The following is a 23580-nucleotide window of genomic DNA, read 5'->3' as shown; positions in this document are numbered from 1 at the left end:
ATCGTAGCCATACCCCAAGAAACCAGGATTGGGTCACGTTCGCAGTCCTAAATAACTGAACATACAAGTCATCAATCTTTTCAAACTCAACCTAAATTTCTTGTTCGGCACGACGCCACCTGTTGTTTCCAGCCCTTCGAACGCACAATTGACCAAAATTATAAAAAATACGACGGTTTCGCGCGCCGTTTTAAAACCAGCGCCGGCCCTGCATGCACCAGCCTGCTGTGGCCGAAAAGCGCCGCCGAGACGGAGACCAGACGATCGTCGGAGGGCGTGGGTACTACCCACGCCCCAGCAAGGGGCCCAGAGCTGCGGCCGGCCCTCCCGGCAGCCATTTGTACTGTGATTTCGCCAGCGCGTGGTCAAGAGGGTTCTGCAGAGGCACCCCTGCCTGGACAGCTTCAAAGTCGTCCGCCAGTGAACGTCGGCACGCTTGACATGGCTAGGTCACGGGGGGGTTGGCACAAGACGGACTGCAATGATCGCCTGTACCACAGCCCCCTCGCGACGCCACGCGACAGTGACAATGGGCTCGTGCGAGGATATGCTGTGGCGCCCCCCTGAGGGGCCAGCTGCGGTCAGCTGTCGCGGGTCCCCGGTGGGAACGCGCAGCGGCCATGACGGGTGAGGACAGAGGTCACAGCTGCGGCGGCTCGGCGCCGGGCCGCGGTGCCACCTTACACTGCTGGCGGTCGCGGTCGCCGATGGGTGATGGCATTGTTGGACGATGACGCGGAGGGCCATGCAGCTGACGATGTTAAGTGAGACCCCCTCCCCGCCCAAGTGGACGCTTTGTGATCGAAGTCCGTCCCGGGGTCACCTGCCGACCTCCGCGGTGTCGCCCGTCGCCACCCCGACACCACCTCTGCAGGCCAGCAGGCAGCTCTCCGCAGGTTCTGGGCCGACGCCAGGGCGGTCAGGCGCCGCACAGTAAGCCGCGCCAGGCGTGAGGTCGGCTGGGAATACCCCACCGGTCGCGTCTGAGAACAGGATGCCGTGACGACAACCGGGGTCCAGTCCCTCCCTATCCCCCCCCCCCCCCCCACATACCCCGCCGCTGGCTGGCAGTCCACGCGCCTCTACACACCTACACATTAGCTATGGGCCCGGGGCCGGCGCCAAGCCCGGCCTCGGCTCGCGAGGATGAGGTGATTGATGAACGGCCGAGGCGCGAGTCTCCTCTTCACTCGGGAGGCGCGTCTGCGGTGGACTCGTCCGCGGCGGGGGCGGCCGCGTCCGGCGGCGGCGGCGGCGGGCTCGACGCGGCGTCACTGCCGCACAAGCTGTCGTCCAGGCTCATGTTGGACGAGTCCAGGTCGTCCGCGGCCGGGGCGGTCGTTTCCGGCACGACCTCAGCCGACTGCGGCTCCTCCGGCTGCGACAGAAGCCGATCCGTGAGTGTCTGGCGAGGCGACAAACCCGTCCGCTGGGGGCAACGGTTGAGCTTTGCTTCGGTTTTAGCACGTCTCCAGCTAATTACAGCATGCATTGTCAGTACGCGAGTGACGACCCCATCAGCCCGGAGTACAATGCACAAAAGAAAATGCTGGATGAACAGCAGTGCACTGGGTGCAGAGGCCAAAATAATGACACAACACCGCACACTGACACTGGTCACACACCAGCGATGTAAAAACGGTCGTGCGCACCGGGTTTCCAGACGCAAAGTCGAAAGGACGAAAGTCGACCGAAAATAGCCGAACGACAAAAAGTCGAAATGAATGAAAATCGAATCGAAAAAGGTCGAAAAACAAAAGGATGAAAGGGATAAAAGTCGAGGAGAAAAGTAAAAAAGAGGAAAAGGTCGACAGGGCTCAAAGAAGAAACAGAACAATTGAAAAACAGAAAATCGACAGGGATAATAGTCAATTCGGATATACAAAACACCAGTTTATCTCAGTCCACGTTTATCCCTGCCGAGTTTTTGTCGCTCAATTCCTTCCATTCCACTCTTGACCGAACACCTGTCAACCACCCCACCAGGCACAAACGTCTCGCACCAGCCCGTACCAACAGCCCGGGCAAGAGACGGCCCGACAGAAGCACACGCAGCGTCGTCCCGACCGGAGCCCCACCTCCCTCCAGTTCCCGGAGTAGCACCCGGCGGCTCACCTCGACGGTGGCCGCGTCCGCCGCCGGCGCCGGCTCCGTCAGCGGCTCCGTCCGTGCTGCGGCGGCCGCCGTCGCCTTGGCCGTCTCGTCCGCGGCCTCTCCAGCCTCGGGTGTGGTCTGGACGGCTGTGGTCACCGTAGTTACCTCCGTCACTGTCAGGTTCACCGGCACTGGGCTACCGCCGCCCTCCGCCTGCTCCGGCGCCACCCCCGCTGACGTCACGGCCGCCGGCTGTGACGTCACAGCCGCCGGTTGCGACGTCACGGCAGCCTGCTGGACGTCGGTGGCGGACGGAGGCAGCTCCACCTCCATCGGTGTTTCCGCCCTGGCGGCGACTGATCGGCAGAGAGAAACAGGTCGGGGCAGGTCGAAACGGCGTTCGATGGCGTTCGTCGATTCACCATGCAAACCAGTTTGGCGCCATTGGGAGTAAATATATCAGCCGTGCATGGCGAGCCAATACAGCAAACTGTAACTTACTTTAAGTTGGAATCGTGATGCCCCTGCCCCCGACTTTCAACCAAAAAAGAAGTCAAGAGGGAAAAAGCACAATATATCAAATCACCATTTTTCTCCATCTCCGCTGGATCAGGCCGCAGTGGAAACTAATTGTGCGCTTGTGCGCTTAACACGTTTTATACCACCCCAAAAGTGATCACATTACTCTGTGGCAAAAAACAACAATAAGCCTCTAATGCTATGGACGCGTCTCAACTAGGGAGAGCATCCCATAATGACTTAAAATGGTAGCGTCCGCACTGCCGCACGTGACACCCGAAGTTAAACTACTATCCTCTGGATGCATCCGTCGTTCCTCTGGGCCCACCAATGACCAGGCTGACCGCCCTCCTCCGCTCACCACTATCTGCCGGCTCCCCCGCTGTGCCGAGCCCGGCTGGCGGCGGCGGTGGAGGCGGCGGCGGCGGCGTCTGCTCGGCCTCGGCGGCGCCGTTGGTCTCCATGGCGACGGTGGCGTCGGCCGGCTCGGCGCGCTCCCCGTCGGCGGCGGCGCTCTCGTCCCGGGGCTCAGGCGGCCGGCCGGCTGCCGAGGTGGAGGCCGTTGGCAGCGGCTCGGCGGCGGCGCCGCGTGACAGGCCCGTGGGCTCGGGACCGGCGCCATTCAGGGGCTCAGCTCCCGGCCGCCGCCGGCTGCGGCAGACGGACCACTGTCAGGCGCGCGGCGCCACAGACCACCACTGCTGGATCATCAGCGGGGCACGGCGGCGGGAGGACGGGGGCGTACCGCGCGGCGGACCACTGCTGCTGGATCATCAGCGGTGCACGGCGGGGCGGTGGGAAGCGCATCGAGCCGGGCGCAGCAAACACATTGGGACGAAGGACGCGTTGGACAGTGAAGGACATTGACTATCGGCACTTAGTGTGTAATTACATAAAAGAGTGTACAGTCCAGGTACTGAACAAATCAAACGGGCATGCAAGTGTCACATGTGCATTAATACCGATAAGAATGACAACTGACAACACATGCTGTAGGGCGCTTCACTACAAATGAGGTGTTTGCCAACATGGCAAAGCAGACAGTTCTCTGCTTCTCCAAAGGAAAACATTACATCCCGTGGCCGACAGAAATAAAACGGCTAATGATATGCAGATCAATACAACCTTCCACATATTCCCCAATTGTGTTCTGACACCAACCAAATGGCATACAAAATGCCGGGACAACGTGCCCACCATGGAAGACATCAAGCAACCCACACCTTCAGAGCACTCAGCCTAAAAGTCAACTATAAGATATAATAAATCGGTAAGAGGCCATTCAACAACGCACCAACTGCAGTAGAGCACCCTCGAAGAAGTTAAAACGCAAATATAAGATGTCAATGCGGAGATACGGCATTAATGTGCCTTTGATTCTTCTCAACAAAAAGCTGTATGCGAATCACCCACTTCACGTTCTGCTACCTGATTTCAATCATTTGCATTTTAGAGGACCACGCGCAAAGGTTATGTCTGCGTCTACCGCCCGACGTGTATCGACGTGTATGGGGCATGACGTCACTTGCTGACATGTGACGTCACGGTTAGAGATGCAGGGACCGGGCACGTTAAGGCGATAAGGGGGGCGATACGATGAAACAGTAGCCTCCCACCTGGTGGCTTCGATGGTGGTCACCACGAGCACGTTCTTCTCAACACCGCGCATGAACTTGTCGGTGCGCTTGTAGTAGCGCTGCGGCTCTGTCATTAATTCACACAGCCGCTGGATGGTGAACGGCGTGCTGTGAGAGGAGGAAAGGGAGTCAGACGGCTGGTGCGGACGAGACACTGACGGTCAGGCACGGTGCCGGCATCAGATCCGCTCAAAACCTCAAAACTGGCGCTTCTTTCCCCGATGCTTGGCTAATTGTTGTTGTTTGGTACTTAACAATCTTCGGTAATATTTGGTACGCTGCATTTCGAGAAACATGGTGGGAGGAAAACATCGTCTGATAACAAGAGGAAACACAGCACAGCGATTGAACGCGGTCAGCCCGACCACGATTGGCATAGAACGTTATCATCTACAAGCAGCCAGTGTAGCCACGTGGTCAAACACAGTAATGCAAACGTTCTTTTATGTTAACGTGATAAAAACTGCAAGCTCCGAGCAGACGCAAGCTTCCGGCGGCGACACGTAGGAAAACGAAACCTTTCATACGCGACGCCAGCCCAAAATCGCTCCGCCTACTGCACCAGCCAGCCGACGTCGGCGGACTGCCGCCACAGCCGGCACCGGCGCAGCCCGCTCTACTGACCCGCCCAGCGAGTCGATCCGGAAGTGTATCTCCTTCAGCAGCTGGTCGTACTTGAACGGGTCCACGTTCGGCATGGCGGGGATCTTCTCGGGCGGGCTGTGCTGGCAGAACTCGCCGGCGATCAGGTCCAGCTTGCGCTTCAGCAGCGGACGCACCTGTGGCCACGGGAACACCGAGTCGCCAGTGCGTGCCACATGCTTCAGGTACTGCTCCAGCACGTGCGGGATCTCCAGCTGCCGGTCCGGCCGGAACCCTGTCAGCAGGCAGGCAAACACATGGGTCAGAGAATGACCGTGGAGGGGGCGTGTCCTGGACCAGGGGCAACTCATGTTATCTCACAGGTTGCTGAGTGAGGGTGATGTGTGTTACTAAGGTGCTGTGAGTGCACAAGTGTTTGCATGATTGTCCAAGTCATATTCAGTTAGTGACCTAGTTGATGCATGGCTGAGCAGGCAGCCCTGACAGATTTCTTGATTGGCCAAACATAGACATATACACCCATTAAATGAGCTCCGCCTACACCCATGAAAAATGAGCTTACACCACTAATATGCACCCAACAGAACTTACGTGTCAATTCTGTCAAAACTTCCTCCAGGTCCTCCATGATGACTAATGTCAGAGCACTGGCCTAATAACCTGGAAGTGTAGAAGCAGGTGAGTCCTAGTAAATTAAATACCACACAAGTAAGTTGAATCCAACCACTGCAATATTCTGAAAATTTCACAACTATGCCACATGCCTGCATCACATCTGCTGTCCTCATAGTCCAGTTGGTAAAATGCAACTAGACATCTGACCATTGCATGGCAAACATGTGGGCTTTCATGTCAGATAAAGTGCCCGTCCGACCCTGAATGACAGTCAAATGGCAACTGATCGCAAGAGCACACAATAATGGCATGACATCTGGGCTGGTATGGAATGGCCTTGCACAGGCATTTTTGATTGTGTCAACGACAAAAACATTACAAATCAGTTTCTGTGTTTTTCAGCATTGCCTCAGTAAAAAGATTACATCAATAATGCAGGGATTGCTCAATTTGGACAATGGTCAGAACGTTGCCAAGGTCTACATCTAGCCAGGATAGGCCACCCTATAAAACACTCAACGCAAAACAATTTTGTGGAATAGCACAGGTCACAGCTTTGTATATCACCAGCTGGTCTTTCAAACACATGTTTAAAGTCCTCACCTATCATGATTTAATTGTGGTCATATGAATCCAAAAGATTTCAAACCCAATTTGAAGCATTAAATGCCTTCTATTCAAGGTCACTTAACCTTGTCAGTAAGGCCACTGAGCTACCACAGTCACTTCAAAGTTCTACAAGTTAAAAATATGGACAATAAACATCCCAAAGACATTTCTGGAACTTTTGGCTGCTGATGACGTAAGTCATAAGTCATGTGTCAATGGAATTCATACATGCTATAACATCACACCATAGCACCATTGTGATTTGATTTTGGGCATGTCACAGTTATCATTTTAGCTTCATTATTATGCAAAGCTTGGCAAAACATAATTGTATACTGCAGCCTGTGAGGACAATGAAGGATAAGGAACATAATTATGCAGTGTTGAAACCTAGAAGTTGCCTTCTGTATTATACTGCAATAAACATTGCATTCCAAGGATATAATGGCCCAAAGCAAATGTTGTATACCAGTACAAACTGAGGTAATAACTGAGCCCCTGTAGATACCATAGAATTCACAATGTTATCTTAAATCTGGTCCCATTTCTCACAATGACAAACTTCCAAACAAAAATACAAAATCACTTGCTCTCACAAGTCATACTCATATTACAAAGTTAAATGAAACAAAACAAATTGTGTCCACAATTTACCTGCTGCCCATCATACAGCAAATATGCCCACACACCCAGCTACAATTTTCCTTTGTTCCAAGACTCTTACAAATTATGAGAGAATACAATGCATTGTGCACATACATTAACCGCATCAAAAGTCAACAAAAATTATTGTGTAATTGATGTGCATGCATAAATATTTGAAAGAACAGTTCAATATTTTTTACCCACTTTTGCCCAAATCCATCTCCTGAGGCCAGGCTACAATGACTTATCTTTCGACTAACCAGCCATGAGATAACTACTTTCGCTCCCATGCGAACAGAATGATGCACGTGAATTCACGCCTGAAAAACAAGTACCTACCTATTCTCTACAGCGCGCCACTCACACGTACACCACACAATTCCCGCGCTCCCACGCCTCTCCTCGAAGTGCCTTCCCCAATCCTTTTTTTTAGAATTTCAGAACTCGTCTCAGACGCGCCATGTAGCTAGCAAGAATGCACTACTTCAAATAAAACCTTAAAAAGGATAGATTTGTACCAAATAAGTAAATTCTTAATTTTTCATCATACAAAATTATGTAAAATGTAAAAATATTTCTAAAGATCTTAAAAGATATTATAAAAATAGACAAATCCTTTGTTATCATTAAATTGCCAAAAGTGAGGATCAACTGTTCCAGGATTAGTCCTACAAATCGTATTTGGTGGTCAAATAAACATGCCACGCAACGTCACAGGGCAGCGACTGTTTGCGAGTAGCGGTCCGGTTCCGGGCTGAAGGGACTGGGTAGTGGCGAGGGCGACAGGAATAACGGGGGTTGTGCAAAGTGAAAGGTGCTGGACCAGTGTAATATTAACGACTTGTTGCAAATCTAAAGCTTCGTCGTGGTCCAAATTGCATGAGAGGCGCTCTCTCGTTAGGAACTAAAGCATTACCTGTGAAGGGGCAAGTGGACTGAAGGTGTTCGAGAATAGGCTTGGGAATAATCGAAAACTCAGCAAGAATCCTGCTACATCTGAAAGGAGGTAGGTGCCTGGTCGAGCACAGGTCACACCATGCATGGATTCTTCCGGTAGCTTTGCGAATGTGGTCTCAATGGCACGACCTCGAAAAAGTTGACTTGTCTTACCAAAATAATGTATTGGAACCCCCATATTCAATAACTTGTGGTGTATCCTGATCTATGCAGAGTGTTCATCATAATTAAATGATTACTAGACTATTACTTGCATCTTTGGACAATTTTAGGTGACGATTTAGCCTGACATGTGTGTAAAAAATTCCAGATTCATATCATTCATCCTTCAAGCATCCACTTCCTCTTCTTCATGTGCAAGTCATCAAACCCACACAATTCCTGCCATAATTTATCCAATTTGAGAAGACCATCTTGCATGATTGCCATTTTTGCATATATGCATGCTCTGAGAAGCATATGCATGCTAGCAGGTATCAAAGAACACAAGATGCCTTGTAGTTAAAGCACTCTTGAAATATTAGTGTTTTGCTTAGAAGTATAAATTAACAACATATCAGGACCATGGGCAAGAAGGAAAGCAAAAAGCTAACAGTGCCTGCAGTGGAGGCAGAGGCACTACCAATCACACCTGAGCAGGATGGACCACCATGGTGGGAGGCTGAATTTTGTAGCCAGGCTGTGGAGGTGGAGGACCTCACCAGCCAATTTTATATGATTTTGGAAGCAACTGACCATGATGCCGACCTCTTGTCGATGTTGGTCTCGGGGGTGCGCTCCGGACTGCGGCGGAAGTTTGCGCTGCTGGAGCGCCACGAGGTGCTCAAGCTGGTGCCAGACGTCAAGAAGTCCGCGCCATCAAAGAACCCAAAAGCCAACCAGGTGGGCCGCATGGGCAGCAAGCGCGAGTCGACGGGCCGCACATCGTCGGGTGTGCCGCCGGAGCAGGCGATGCTTCTGGCGGCGGCCGAGCAGCTGCGGGACGCCGGCCAGCTGGACGCGGCCATGATGGCGCTGGTCGTCAAGCACGCCGTCTCGCTGCTGCTGGTCGAGCGGCGCGCGGCCGCCGGCGCCGCTGACGACCTGCCCATGCCGAATCCTCCCGAGCCGGCCAAGCTGTCCAAGGGCAAGAAGAAGGATGCGTCCAGCAAGAAGAAAAAGCCTGCAAAAGTGGACAAACAGCCAGTAGAGGAACCGCTCACCGACAAGCAGGCGGAGAAAGAGGACAAGGAGTTCGGCGCTTTTTGCGAGACAAAGCCGGTCACGCTGAGGAAGCGAGGCGAAACGGAGGAGCCGCGCTACAAGGACGACGAGCCGGCTGACGGGCCCGACCTGTACGTACTACTGGTCGGCTTCTGCGACCCGCAGCTGCCGCGCGAGCTGGCCGCATGCCGTGTGCACCTGGAGGCGGTGCTGCGGCTGGGCGGTGAGCCGTGCCTGCTGAGCGGCTCGCGCCACTCCACGGCGCGCAGCCGCCGGCGCGACGGCAGTGCTGACCGGGCAGCGCAGTTCTGGCGTGAGCTGCCGGCCGCGCTGGCGCCGGCGCCGCCCGCCAGCCGCCTCCGGGACACAGCGCTGGTCGAGGTGTCACTGGACCGCTGTCGTGTGCAGTTCGCCACGAGCGCCGCGCGCGCCGCCGAGCAGGCGTTCGACACGGTGGCGCGCCAGCTGTACCGGCACCTGCGGCTGCGGGAGATCTTCGACATGTACGTGCAGAGCGTGACGTCGGTGCCGGTGCCGGACGCGCCGCGGCCGCCGAAGCCGCCACCGCTGGAGGAGCCAACTGAGGAGCCGCCGTCGCCGCAGGAGCCGAAGCCGGAGCCGGAGCCATGCCTGGAGGAGCCGCTAGAGTACCGTCGCCTGCTGGCGCCGCTACCGCCAGAGTCAGTCACCGTACCGCTCATTGTCAACGCGCTGGTGGAGCAGGTGTGCTTATGGGCCACGCCCGGCTGGGATCGGGCCGAGGAAGCCGCCAGTGACGCGGGAGCTGCGGGCGATTCCTGCGGCGAGCCAGAGCCAGCGGAGAGGGAGGAGCCGGCCGCGCTCAAGGACGAGTTCCCGGCTCAGGACTTCGACGAGGACCGCGGGCCCACGCTCGTGTACGAGGGCGACACCGTCAACGCCGACTTTTTCGACTGGACAGACCGCGAGGTGGTGCTGAGCGCGGAGCACGTGCTGACACAGGCCGCCGAGCTGCAGAGTCTGTTGCGCCGCGCGCCGCCACCCCACGCCAGTCTCTGGCGCCACTTGACCGCCCGCCAGGAGCTGCAGACGGCGCCTGGCGGGCCGGCATCGGCAGAGGCGGCCGACCTCACGTTGCGTCAGCTGATGTTTGAGTCAATGTACGCGGCGCTGACGACCGGCGGCGGCGGCGGCGGCGGCGCGCCTCAGCCGTACCCGCACCCGTTCCTGCCGGCGCAGTCGGTGCGGCCGGACGAGCAGCACATCGTACCGGAGTGCGGGGACGCCGCGCTGGCGACTGACGCCGCGCCGCTCGACACGCGCGACGCTCTGCTGGACATGCCCCCGCGCTTCGCCGAGTACTGCGTCTCGGAGCGGCTGGACAGGCTGACGATGGCTCAGGCATTGGCGGAAGCGCGCGCCGGCCGACAGCGCCTGACCGCCTTCCATTTCGGCGGCGACGACGGCCTGTATCTGGTGTATGGGCACCCGCGCGTGCGCCGCGGCCGCTTGAGCGACGGCTGGGAACGACGCACACACACGGCTGTTGGCTTCCGCGACTTTCTGGAGTACGTGCAGCACTGGCCGGAGGTTCGCGCCTGGCTGCAGCGCCGACACGGCCAGCTGCTGGAAATGGCGGACGAACTGGCGCCTCCGCAGCCGCAGCCGCAGCCGCCGGCGCCAGCGACGGCGACGGCGACGATGGCGACGAATCAGACCGAGACCGCGCCGCAGGAACAGCAGCAGGAGGGCTTCCAGCTGCCGGACGCGGTGTTCCTGGTCCCCGGCTCGCTGAAATACGAACAGTTGCAACAAGAGGAGCAGAAGACCGTTGTCGTCAAGGATGAACCTAAGCCGCCGCCTGCTGCGGAGAAGAAGGCCAAGAAGGGCAAGGACTCGTCGCGACGCAAGTCCAAGCCGCGTCCGAGCAGCGCCAAGGGCGACCGGGCTGATCCGGAGGGCGCCCCGGCCCAGTCAGCCGCCGCCATCAGCGTCGTGCAGTTTGAGATCCGGCCCAAGTCACCCTGAGGGGAGCCGACTGCGCATGCGGCCGCCCAGCCCCGCACCGCCCGAGAAGGTGTTCGCCGGGCTACGACCTGGAGCTGGACCGGCTGCTGAGCGTGAGCGGGCGCCGCCAGCGCCAGTACTTCAGCAACGGCTCGTACGTCACTGTCCACCGCACCGAGTACGTGCACGGGCCGACGGCGCTAGCCGTCAGCGTTTGTCACGGCGAGACGAGTCTGACGCTGCACCCCGGCGAGACGGAGCACCAGCTGGCGGCGCAGCTGGCCGGCGGCGTGCAGCTGCACCCGCGGCCAGCGCTGCGGCAGCCGCCGGCGGCCGCGCCGCCGGAGATGCCGGAGGCGCCGGACTCGCCACCGCCGCAGCCGCGCCGCTCCGTGCGCCGCCGCTCGCCGCCCGTTGAGAAGGCCAAGAAGAAGGAGCCGAAGAAGAAGGTAGAGCCCAAGCTGTCGAAGCGCGTGGGCGCTGGCAAGAAGCGGCCCGCCTCTGTGGAGGAGGAGCCACCGCCGGCGCCGCCACCTCCGCCGCCCGAGGAGCCGGCTCCGCAGCCGCCGGCCGCCGAACCGACCCCAGCGTCGCGTCGCGTACAGACGCTGCACCTCTCGTGCCCGAACGGGCTGACGGTCGAGCTCGAGCCGGACCCTTTCTGGCCGGGCTCGGAGCCACGAGTGCGTGTCGTGCAGTACTACGTGGACGCGGCGTGCGAGCGACGCCGTCTGCGCGTGCACCTGGGGGACGGCACGCTGCTGCTGATGGACGGCGACGCGCGGCCGGCCGGCCAGGTGGTGGCGCTCGGTCTGGACGGCAGCCTGACCACGTACGTCTGCTCGGAGGCCGGCCTGACGGTCGTCAGCGAGGTGACGGGCGCCGGCCGCCGGCTCAGTCACGCGCCGGACGCGCCGCCCGAGCCGCGCCCGCTGCTCAGCAAGCAGGCGACGGACCCGGTGACGCGCGAGCTGTACGTGCAGCGCGAGGACGGCCTGCGCGCCGTGGTGCGGCCCGGCGGACAGTCGGTACTGGAGACGCCAGACGGCACGCGGGTGACGGTGACGGCGGCCGCCGCCGAGCCGCCGCCGGCCGAGCCGCGCCCGCCCGGCTGCTCGGACTACCTGGTGAACGAGGCCGGCTGGATCGGCCAGCCGCGCGTCTCCTGGCTGCTGGGCGTGCGCGTCACCATCGACGACGCGGCCACCGACCGCGCCGCCGTGCTGATCGAGCATCCGGAGTACGCGCGCGTGCTGATGGACCAGCGGCGCGCGCGCTGCCAGGTGCAGCTGCCGCAGGGCCTGACGGTGGAGGCCGACAGCGAAGGCCTGTTCTGCGTGCGCCAGCCGGACGGCTCGCAGCTGCTGCTGAACGCCGAGCTGCTGAGCTTCAGCTCGGTGGCGGCCGACGGCCAGCGGCCGGTGGTGCACACACTGCGGCTGGGCCCACACGAGGAGCCGCCGCCGCCGCCGGCGCCGCCCACCGCCGACCAGCAGCCAGGCGTGACGTTCGCCGACGGTGCTGAGCCGGCCACCGGAGCTGCGGCGGAGGCGTCCGCTCCGCCCGAGGCCGCGTCCCAGGCTGCGCCAGAGGCTGAGGCTGCCGCTCAGCCTGTCCTTGATGCAGCTCCTGCCACGGACACGGACGCTGCGCCTCAGCCTGTCGCTGACACAGCCTCTGCCACCGAGACAGACACAGCCCCTGCCACTGAGGCAGACGCTGTCTCTGCCACCGAGGAAGACGCCGTCTCCGCCACCGAGCCAGCTGCTGCCTCTGAGATCGCCCCGTCTGAAGCGGCCGCCGAGCCTTCCGCGGCGGCAGCGTCGGCGCCGGCCGAGCCGGCACCGGCCGAGTCGGTCGCCGAGCAAGTGCCACCCGGAACCAGCCTCTGCGAGTCGGTCGACTCGGACGGCGCCGTGTGGTGCGTCTCTGCCGACGGCCAGCTGGCGGCGGCCGGGCTGAGCGAGCCCGAACAGCTGCCCGAGCCGCTGCCGCTGCAGCTGCGCCGTCAGATGGACGAGGAGACCGTGATGCCCGAGTCGCCGCGCCTCTTCGTGCTGTACCGCCAGGGCGACGGCCTGCGGCTGCTGCCATCTAGTGAGGCGGACGCGTACATCAGCCTCGTCGAGCGGACGTCAGGTGGCGTGGTGGTGCGTGAGCCGCACATGGCCGACGCCGAGCTGACGGTGGTCAAATCGTTCCGGCCCGTGAGCTGCGCGCCGGCCGACCGCTGGCGTGTGCCCTACTCGGAGCCGACCATCGTGCCGCCGAACCTACGCTGTCGCGACTTGCGGCTGCTCAGCCGGGCAGACCCTCCGGCGGAGGCTGGCGGGTCCGTCTGGGGCGGTGGCGAGCGGACGGCTCCGCGCGCTCCGCTGCCGCCGCCGACCGGGCTGGTCTGCACGCGCGAGCTGGTGGTGGCTCCGCCGCTGGAGGGCGAGCGGCGCAACGTCGCGCTGCGGGCAGTGCACGAGGCGCGCCTGCGCTACCGGCCGGATACGTCCCCCGAACTGCTGCCGACCGAGCCGCCGCCGCTGACACACCTCCAGCACGTGTATGAGCCGGACCGGCTGCTGGAAGTACTGGGCGCCGCGCTGGCGCCGCCGCCGCCGACCAGCGCGCCGGCGCATACGCGCGAGCGCAAGGAAACGCGCGCCATCTCGCTTTGCGGCGCCGCCATCCGCGAGCTGGACAAGATCATCATCTATCGGGACATGCTGCGTCGGCACCGCTTCCCGCCGTACTTTCTCACCTCGGACGGCCGCCAGTTCCTGGAGACGCTGCGCCAGACGGCCGGCGAGGCGCGGCCGCCGGCGGAGCGGACGCGGCTGCGGGACGCGCCGCTGGAGCTGGCGGCGCTCCCGGACGATCCGGGCGCGTCAAGGGACGTCAGCTGGCGGCCGGCGCGGCTCGACCTGGGCATGGTGCGGCCCGGTGACACGACCGGCGCGCAGCTGCGCCTGCTGAACGCGTCCGGCGCCGAGCTGGCCTTCCGCGTGCCGCCGCCGCCGCCGCCGGTGGGACTGCGCGTGCTGCCCGCGAGCGGCCTGCTGCCGCCGCTCGGCGAAGTCACACTGCGCGTGGAGTTCGCGGCGCGGCCGGAGCTGCGCAGCCGCTCCGTCTACTGGCTGCTACATGTGGTGGTGGAGCAGCTGGAGCGGCTGCATGTGCCCGTGGCGGTGTGTGTGGCCAGCGGTGGCGCCGCTGACGTGCTGCGTGAGGACTCGCGCCGCCTGTAGCGGACCGCGGCAGCCGCCGCCGCCGCTGGGCGGCGCTGCCGTCTGGGCTCTGCGGAACGTATCTCCCGCACTAGGAATCGCTGGTGGATGCTGGGTCTGGCGAGCTTTCCCGGCGCCGTTCCGGCCTCGACTGACACGAGCCACCCGCACGAACCGAAACGCCTGAACGACCCGTGGGGATTAAGCTTCCGCTGCCGCATTCGACGGCCCTAAATCGGACGTGCAGGCGATGCTACGTCTCTGATCGGACGGCCAACGTTTGCTAAATCGCTGAGCTGGCTGCGGGTCGCGAATACTGTACCTCTCATCCGTCCGCTCCCGCCCCGTTATCTGGCAAACCGATGGTCCTCGCTGGAATAAAATGCATGGAATCCGCATGGGACATCCCATGCCGATCCGTCGCCATCAAGGGATGAACTGGACACATTGATGTCTCCAAATGAAGGCGGTCTTTTGTTTTCGGGCTGTAGGTGTCACCGATACTGCGAGAATGAGATGTTAAGAGCGCTTGGAATGAAGCGGCGGACATTATGGCGTCATGGTGTGAGAACAGGACATTCTCTGCTCTAAATTTGCGCACCCTGCATGACCAAAAGCTATCAGATTCGTGTGTCCGTTTTGTGCATCTTCTCATTCATACAGCAGGACGCATACGGCGGCATGGCGTGAGTCACGTGGCGGTATGGTGCTACGCCTATCTGTCGGTTTCAATTTCAATTCCGGTAAGTGCGTTTTCATGCAGATTTAGTCCAAACATGTCATTGGATGGCATTCTGACAGCGGCGTTGACGCTGAGCAGTGCTTGTGGCTCCCCTGCGGCCCGTCTGCTGGCCTCACGGCCCTCCCGGGATCGTGAGATATGACCCGAGTTGGAGATGATCTTTGACTGCGGAAAATCGAGAGGCTCCGTGACATTTCGGGGGCAAAAGTCAGTGTTTACCATGGACGCGAATTTTGAGTCGAAATATTATGAACGAGTTCCTGATCTCCAATCCTTGTCTCATGATCCCCGAGCGTGGTTGGTCCGTGACGTGATGTGACCCCTGTTTCCACCGGCCGCCGACTGCGCCGCCGCTCGCCGCTGACAGCTGTGTCCGGTGTGCCCTCCATCGCGGCCGACTGGCCGTGCTGTGCCGACCCCGCTGCAGCTACCGTGCCCTCTGTCTGCAGGATGGCGATGCTGAAGTCGGCGGCTGTGCTCACCCGCGACAATGTCGCCTTCCTGCTGCAGGGCGTGCCCTGCATGTACCGCGAGCTCTTGTTCTCGGTGAAGCCGGCCGGCGGTGAGTGTGGCAGCCGGTACCGGCCGCCTCCGACCCCTGGCCTCTAACCCGCCCGCCCACCGTTACAGATGTTGCGCCGGCTGGGAACGTGGGTGTGGAACGAGTTATATGTAGTCCTGGTTGGTGGTCAGGCTATGGTGAGGGAGTGGCTATTCTTCCGGAAAGTGTCGGCAGGTGAGCATGTCTCGTTGCGGCGGCGCGGGTGGGGAGGCGCGCCGCCGCTGCCGCACCGTAACACGAGGCGGGCTTTGGCGGTCTCTTACCCACCGCCTCCCTGTCTCTCCCTCCCTCCCCTCCCCTCCCCTCCCTTTAGTCTCTCTCTCCCTCTCTCTCTCTCTCTCTCTCTCTCTCTCTCTCTCTCTCTCTCTCTCTCTCTCTCTCTCTCTCTCTCTCTCTCTCTCTCTCTCTCTCTCTCTCTCTCTCTCTCTCTCTCTCTCTCTCTCTCTCTCTCTCTCTCTCTCTCTCGGTCTCGGTCTCGGTCTCGGGTCTCGGTCTCGGTCTCGGTCTCGGTCTCGGTTTCTCGGTCCTCGGTCTCGGTCTCGGTCTCGGTCTCGGTCTCGGTCTCGGTCTCGGTCTCGGTCTCGGTCTCGGTCTCGGTCTCGGTCTCGGTCTCGGTCTCGGTCTCGGTCTCGGTCTCGGTCTCGGTTCTCGGTCTCGGTCTCGGTCTCGGTCTCGGTCTCGGTCTCGGTCTCGGTATCCGGTCTCGGTCTCGGTCTCGGTCTCGGTCTCGGTCTCGGTCTCGGTCTCGGCTCGGTCTCGGTGTCTCGGTCTCGGTCTCGGTCTCGGTCTCGGTCTCGGTCTCGGTCTCGGTCTCGGTCTCGGTCTCGGTCTCGGTCTCGGTTCTCGGTCTCGGTCTCGGTCTCGGTCTCGGTCTCGGTCTCGGTCTCGGCCTCTCTCTCTCTCTCTCTCTCTCTCTCTCTCTCTCTCTCTCTCTCTCTCTCTCTCTCTCTCTCTCTCTCTCTCTCTCTCTCTCCTCTCTCTCTCTCTCTCTCTCTCTCTCTCTCTCTCTCTCTCTTCCCCGTCCCCTCCCCTCCCTCTCTCCCCTCCCCCCGTCCCCTCCCCTCCCCTTGTAAAACTATGTACTGATATATGTTTCTCCTCAGTCCTTTCCCTTCTGTCTGGCTCCTTACTCTACCTATCTACTCAGTCCGTTGCCTTTTGTCTATCTCTCTACTCTCACCATTTTCTTTCGTTCAAGGTGTGTTTCGTCTTTACGCTCCGTGTGTTTATGTCGTTGTGTCTGTCTAATGTTTTAAGCAAGCCCACCGTGATGTCAAGCAGCCAGCACCATGCCAGAGATATGCATGTGGCGTACATGGTGCATGCGACGAAGCCAGGAGGCTGGCGGTGTCGGGGGACCGATGACACGGGTATGGTGTCTGGAGCTTGACGTCGCCAGCTGGCGTGCAGCACGCTGCCCGCTGTCTTTCCGCTCACCCCGGGTGTTGTGCAGAGCTGCACGCCTGCTTGGGCCCAGGCCTTGTCCTGACGTACTGGCGTGAGGACATGACCCGAACGTCTTCTTCGCATGTCCTCTCGCACGGGTGCATGCTGCCTGGAGTCCGGGGCCTGTGGCCATGTCACTCGAACCAGACGAGCACGGGACGGGACGGTGTGACGTCACACGGTCGCCGCCCGCCGAGGGAGGATGGTGCAGGAGGCGGTCCGGGGCCCGGAGCCTGGGGCTGGGGCAGGGCGTGCCTGGGGGGGGGGGGGGGCGCAGAGGTCGGTGATCAGGCGCAACCGGGGCCCGTGGACCGCAGGAGAGTCTTAGGTGGTGCTTTTGGCATGAGATGGTCATCACGAACATGAACGTACAAACAGGCAGCAGAAACGATACGGCGTGGGAGCGTTGCATGCTCTGAGAAGCTCGCTGATGAGTTTACACGCTACTCTGACTACGTACGAACAGAAACAACAGATCATTCCATTGGTCATGATCACAACAGATCAAGTCAGCCCCTCGTGTCATTCCTTTATGTCAAACGGCAAAACAGTGCTCGCACCGTACTCTAGCAAAGTGTGCTGGTACTATTAACTTACGAATTGGCTCATGTAGGGCGCATGCGCTGCCTTCCCAACTGATACGGCGACGTGGACACGAGGGCCTGACCAGGCCATGCCCCTGCCGTCTCGTGTGCGCTGTGTCGGCCACGCGCCTGGTGCCGCTGTCACATGAGGGCTGGACCAGATCATGCCCCTGCCGTCTCGTGTCCGCTGTGTCGGCCACGCGCCGGGTGCCGCTGTCACTTGAGGACCTGATCAGGCCATGCCCCTATCGTCTCGTGTCCGCTGTGTCGGCCACGTGCCGGGTGCCGCTGTCACTTGAGGACCTGATTAAGCCATGCCCCTGCCGTCTCGTGTCCGCTGTGTCGGCCACGCGCCGGGTGCCGCTGTCACTTGAGGACCTGATCAGGCCATGCCCCTATCGTCTCGTGTCCGCTGTGTCGACCACGTGCCGGGTGCCGCTGTCACTTGAGGACCTGATCAGGCCATGCCCCTGTCGTCTCGTGTCCGCTGTGTCGGCCACGTGCCGGGTGCCGCTGCCACTTGAGGACCTGATCAGGCCATGCCCCTTCCGTCTCGTGTCCGCTGTGTCGGCCACGCGCTGGGTGCCGCTGTCACATGAGGACCTGATCAGGCCGTGTCCCTGCCATCTCGTGTGCGCTGTGTGCGCCGCGCGCCTGGTGCCGCTGCCACTTGAGGACCTGACCAGGCCGTGCCCCTTCCGTCTCGTGTCCGCTGTGTCGGCCGGGCACCGAGTACCGCTGTGACGTGTCGCCGTACCTCCGGAGCAGAGCTGCCGTCGCAGGAGGGCCGCGTCGCCGTGGTGACGGGCGGCTCGCGCGGCATCGGCCTCGAGGCTGTCAAGACCATGCTCCGACTCAACATGCACCTCATCATAGGTGAGTCCCGTCCCACGGCTGGCGACGGACCCCGCAGCTGAAGCCGAGGCGTCGAGCCGAGGCAAACCGGCAGTCACGTGCCCCCAGCGGAGGACCGTTGGTGTGCTCTGACCGTTGGCCCGGAGTGGGAAGGATGCACCGTACCCGTTCTCGACCATGAGCGACCTTTCCTGGCGGCCATCTGCCGACCAATTTACCTGCAGGACCTACCGAACATTTTTTCGGGTGGCTTTGTGAGTGCGCACGCGCTGAGCACTCGGGTACATTGGCCGCTCCTGTGTCAGCGTCGGCTGCTGCAATGCCGCCATTGTTTACGGCCTGCTCGTCACCAAGGGGCTGTTCTTTTCAAGGCTCCAGCAACGTGGAGAAGGCGGAGAAGGTGCTGAAGCCGCTGGCGGCCGAGGTGGACGGCAAGGGCAAGCTGGAGGTATGGCCGCTGGATTTGACCAAACAGAAGTCGGTGCACGCCTTTTGCCAGCGGTTTTTGGAGACGGGACTGCCTCTCCATGTGCTGCTCTGCAACGGTGAGGCGGACCCGGCCGGAGCGCGAGCGGGGGAGGAGGGACTGTGGTGAGGCGGACCTGGCCGAGACACGAGCGGGGGGGGGGGGGGGGCCTGTGGTGTCGGTCGAGTGGCCCTGCCTCTGTCCCACTGAGTATCAGTATATGCGCGCGACCCGCCTGACCAGCGGCGCGCGCGGCCGTCTGCGCGCGTCCTCCCTGTTCCGCCGGGCAGGCTTGATGAAAAACGGACCCTGTTCGTTGTGGATGTTAGCTAACCGGATTATTCTGCTGACCGGCCCTTCCGACTAGCCGCACGTGGTTGGCGGATCGGGATCATTCCCGGCTCCACCGGACGCCTCTCCTGGTTTGTGTGTCTGGGGCCGGTCTGGGGTCGACAGATCACCCTCTGCGGAGATGGTTCGGGGCACCAGATCACCCCCTGTGGAGATGGTCTGGGTCACCAGATCACCCCTTGCGGAGATGGTCTGGGTCATCAGACTACCCCCTGTGAGGCCTGGTCTGGGGTCACCAGATCACCCCTGCGGAGATGGTCTGGGTCGACATGCGGGGATGGTCTGGGTCAACAGATCACCTCCTTAGGGATGGTCTGGGTCATCAGACCACCCCCTGCGGGGATGGTCTGGGTCAACAGACCACCCCCTGCGGGGATGGTCTGGAGTCAACAGATCGCCCCGTCAGGGCCTGGTCTGGAGTCAACAGACCACCTCCTCCTCATCGTGTGCTCCTTATGGCCATGCTGTTCTCTGACTGAGGCTGCGGCTGTTCCAGCCGGCATCATGTTCTACCCGAAGCACGAGCTGACCGAGGACGGGTTCGAGATGCAGTTGGCTGTCAACCACCTGGGTCACTTCACCATGCAGCATCTGCTGTACCCGCGCCTGCGCGCCGCGGGCACCGCTGACCGCAAGGCTAGGATCGTCAATGTCTCCTCCGCCGCGCACAATTGCGGGGGCGTCAACTTCGACGACATCATGTTAAGGTGTGGGGTGAGGGGTAGCGACCACCGCTATGTGATCCACTCAGCTGAGATACGCTAAAGGCCTTCATGTGACGTTCGGGTTTAGATGAATGCAGAGAAAGCGAAAAATAAGGTGTCTTGACTAGCTCATCATATCTACATTACGTGATAATAAGGAGCAATATTGGTGTATGATAACGCCACCTCATTTATTTATAATTGCTTTAGTCGTCGAGCCGGAAACCAGATGTCAGTGGACACCTAAATGATGACCGGCATGCGCTTACCATGCGACCTGTCCGCTTATGAAACTAAAGGTGTCGTACTTAGTGGCTAGAATTTCGCGTTTAAGTCAGGCAACGCTCCGCTTCCAGGCCGGAGTCTGTGTGGATCTGTGTGCGCTGTGTTACCCCATGGAGCGTCTGTCAAAACGTGCCTGCCATTTCAGCACAACTTACTCGTCGAAGGGCGCCTACTTCCAATCGAAGGGTGCGCAGATATTGTGCACCAAGTACCTGGCCAAGAAGGCACAGGAGGCTGGTGACAACGTCACGTGCAACTCTCTTCACCCGGGCGTCATCTATACCGACCTCTACGACTACACCACCATCTACAAAGTGGCCGCGCCCGTGCTGAAGAAGATCTGGAGGGTAATGAGTGCGCACTCGCCGACCCGTTTCGGGATGGATTTTCGCGTGGGCCTGGAGCCCTGTTATTAAGTGATTTCAGACTTGGTTGCCTCTTGTCGCCATTGGCTGATACGTGGGATGCGTGTGCTGTGTGCGTTCACTTATGAACGGTTCGTGAACGGTATGCATTGTGTGAAGTCACGTACGAGAGGTCCTTGACCTGGCTGTGTCGTTTGTCGCGTGTGCTTAGTCGCTTGTCTGTGAGTGTCGGGTATTGTAACCAGCGCTGCCGTTCCCATGTCTGTCGGTATCTCCTGGTGTCCCCTGAACCGTCGATCCCCGGGTCCCTGCTTCCTGATCCTGCTCTGTCCTTTGCTGCCACCTGGCGTGCCATTCACGACCCTCACGTGATGTGCTCCCACCTCTGAATCGTTTCGGACCTGTCTGCTCCATGTCCTGTCACCTCTCACCTGCCTGTGTCCTGAACTGTCACCTGTGGGCGCCCCCTCACCTGCCTGTGTCCTATACTCTCACCTGTGTCCGACCGCTCACCTGCCTGTGTCCTATACTTTCACCTGTATTCGACCCCTCACCTGCCTGTGTCCTATGCTCTCACCTGTGTTCGACTCTTCACCTGCCTGTGTCCTATGCTCTCACCTGTGTTCGACCACTCACCTGCCTGTGTCCTATGCTTTCACCTGTGTTCGACTCTTCACCTGTCTGTGTCCTATGCTCTCACCTGTGTTCGACTCTTCACCTGCCTGTGTCCTATGCTTTCACCTGTGTTCGACTCTTCACCTGTTTGTGTCCTGCGTTCTTGCCTGTGTTCGACCCCTCACCTGCCTGTGTCCTATGCTCTCACCTGTGTTCGACCCCTCACCTGTCTGTGTCCTGCGCTGTCACCTGTGGGCGACTCCCGCCCGCCTGGCCGTGCGTGTGTCCTGCGAGCCGTCAGTCAGTGACCCGCTCGCGCCTCCGCGCCCGCAGAGCCCGAAGGATGGCGCCGAGACGGTGCTGTACGCCTGTCTCTCGCCGGAGGCCGAGGGCGTGAGCGCCGCCCACTTCGAGAACGCGGCCGTGTACCGCTCGGCCGGCTACACGGAGGACGCTCAGCAGCAGCAGAAGATGTGGGAGGCCAGCTGCGAGCTCTGCAAGGTCGGCACCTTTGGTCAGCCCGACAACTAGTTGCTGGCGACGCGGCGCGGCTCGGCCTGGCGGCGCAGTGTAGCGCCGCCGGCCGCCGGAAGGCGGTGGCTGGTCAGTTAACACGTGTATGTGGCGAATCACGTCAGAGGGAGTGTTCCGCATGGATATAGGGGTTTGCATTGAAATACTGTCATGACGATCATTCGGTGCAGTTCACGGCTCCGCCCTTCATGAGACGTTAAGGACAGGACTGTGAACTGCATCGAATGATCTTCAAGATGCTGTTTCGGTCGGAAACCTCTACAGATCTGGAGCACTCCCTTTAACCGTTGGCTAAACATCGAATCGGCTGTCTTCCTCGAATGACGGAGCTTTGTCGGGGAGATCGGAGTTGTTACGTGGTCGGCGCGCCCAGTTGTGAGGGATGCGATGTCTGTCAGCGTGTCCACGGTCCCACCAGCGGGGTTGGGTAGGCTTCGGGCGCGGCTGCGCATATCCATGAATGCTGGATATGCATGGAGACTGTTACTTGGACTGTATGGAACTTATATACTCAGCAAACTTCCTATACAATGTACTCGATCCAGTACCCGTCATATGCACGAGGTCAGCTCACATGTGGGACCAAACGGTAGATGCCGCGGGTTGTCTGATTTTCTGCAAAGGAATGGGGTAGAACATTCCAGATTTCATCGACATGCTATTTTGAACGGAGTGTGCAATCTGGGGCATGCGCGGTCACCCATTGCAGGCTCCCCGAAAAAAAAGAAGAAAAAACATGATGGCGCCGACTGCTCAAAGCCCGCCTGCTTGCTCTGCTTATGCTCTTTCAGATGTGCTGACTGTGATGTCGCTGTGCCGCCAGCTGACATGGGCGGTGGGCAGGCAGCTCAGTGAGCTCCCATGAGATCTCGCTGGCTTTGGTGCTGTGCTGACAACCAAGCCGCATCTGTCACGCTCGCTGTAGGAAATGCGCTTATTCAATGGTACGGCGGCGTCTCCCCCTGCGGTGGTGGTAGCATTTTTACAAAGTTTATATGTACAATATACAGTTGCTTGACTTTTGTTACCAATGATCGTGTCTTTTATTGCAAAAGCGTGTGCACAAGGCTCGTGCACAGTTATCGGCCGCATACAGCAAAGTCACAGCTCTGCTTTGTGCGTCGTAACGGTGCGCTACCCTCTTGCCTAACCAAACGCACATTGTTGCCGCACGCCGCTCTAGACCGGCTCAGAGAACACGCTCAGAGGTTTGCTGGCCATGCACCAGTTAGCGTCAGGTGTCACCACCTCCGGTAACGTGTCGGCACCGGTTTTATTTCGTCAGCTTCTACAGCAACAGTATCAACTATAGCTTCTACAGCTACAGTAACTGTACAGAGATCGTAGAAGTACGCGCTACATGGAGCTGTACGTCAAGACCCGTGGGGTACCTCGGCTTGGCACACGCTCATTTGAGCGTTCTGCCACGCCCTTAGTTAAGACTGCACTACTGTTAAATAAAATGGCGTGTGCTTCAAACGGAAACAACACAACACGCAGCATGCCCGACCTGCAGATAGGGGACCGGCATCGACGATCAGGACAAGGTTTGAAACAGATGGCGCCACCGTGCGCGCCCATGCCTCGAGCACGGGGCATGTCCCGGCGGGCGAGTGCGGTGTACTGGGCAACAGTGACTGGCCCGCACTGGCCAGGAACGTGGCGGTCCTTCGGGGGGAGGGGGTCAAGCTGACGCGAAGCGGTAGGTAGGTGCAGAGAGCTGCCATGAGTGTAAGCAGATGTAGATGTTAAACTGCGTTGTCCTCAGCTATGAAATGTTCCCTTTTCATGCTCGATGCATGAGTTTTATTTGTTCATGGAACTAAAAAAGCGGGCTTCTCAAATCACATACTTTGACACATTCTGGGTATGCTAGGAGGTAGACATTTTATTTTATGATGTCTTGCCACTTCTGCAGTTTCGGGATAACCATACTGCGGAGTTGATCTCGCGTGGTGCGAAATAGCTAGCGTGTGACAGAGCTG

General features: G+C 59.7%; 2 protein-coding genes across 3 annotated transcripts; one reads left to right on the top strand and one right to left on the bottom strand.

Moving 5' to 3' along the window:
- Nucleotides 1-3141: 3141 nt before the first annotated feature.
- On the bottom strand, nucleotides 3142-5481 carry LOC119108234 (serine/threonine-protein phosphatase 4 regulatory subunit 2). Its single transcript, XM_037231816.1, has 4 exons — nucleotides 5445-5481; nucleotides 4875-5127; nucleotides 4230-4358; nucleotides 3142-3157 (listed from the first exon to the last, which is right to left on the bottom strand). Exons 1-4 carry the CDS (start codon nucleotides 5479-5481, stop codon nucleotides 3142-3144), a joined length of 435 nt encoding a protein of 144 aa, XP_037087711.1.
- A 1974-nt stretch (nucleotides 5482-7455) lies between these two features.
- On the top strand, nucleotides 7456-22627 carry LOC119107511 (dehydrogenase/reductase SDR family member on chromosome X). Of its 2 annotated transcripts, none has more exons than XM_037230970.1 (7): nucleotides 7456-7728; nucleotides 15459-15564; nucleotides 18189-18296; nucleotides 18647-18820; nucleotides 19589-19799; nucleotides 20227-20428; nucleotides 21395-22627. In XM_037230970.1, the coding sequence occupies exons 2-7, from the start codon at nucleotides 15459-15461 to the stop codon at nucleotides 21590-21592; spliced, it is 999 nt and encodes a 332-aa protein (XP_037086865.1). In that variant the 5' UTR covers nucleotides 7456-7728; the 3' UTR covers nucleotides 21593-22627. The 2 variants fall into 2 exon arrangements, with proteins under 2 accessions (XP_037086865.1, XP_037086864.1); XM_037230969.1 differs by lacking the exon at nucleotides 15459-15564 and adding an exon at nucleotides 15278-15390.
- The last annotated feature ends 953 nt before the right edge of the window (nucleotides 22628-23580 follow it).

The sequence above is a fragment of the Pollicipes pollicipes genome, unplaced genomic scaffold (genome assembly GCF_011947565.3).
Source record: "Pollicipes pollicipes isolate AB1234 unplaced genomic scaffold, Ppol_2.1 Scaffold_6686;HRSCAF=7923_pilon_pilon_pilon, whole genome shotgun sequence".
Lineage (NCBI taxonomy): Eukaryota > Metazoa > Arthropoda > Thecostraca > Pollicipedomorpha > Pollicipedidae > Pollicipes > Pollicipes pollicipes.
The sequence above is the reverse complement of the archived record's forward strand: the minus strand, read 5'-3'. Positions and strand labels throughout refer to the sequence as shown.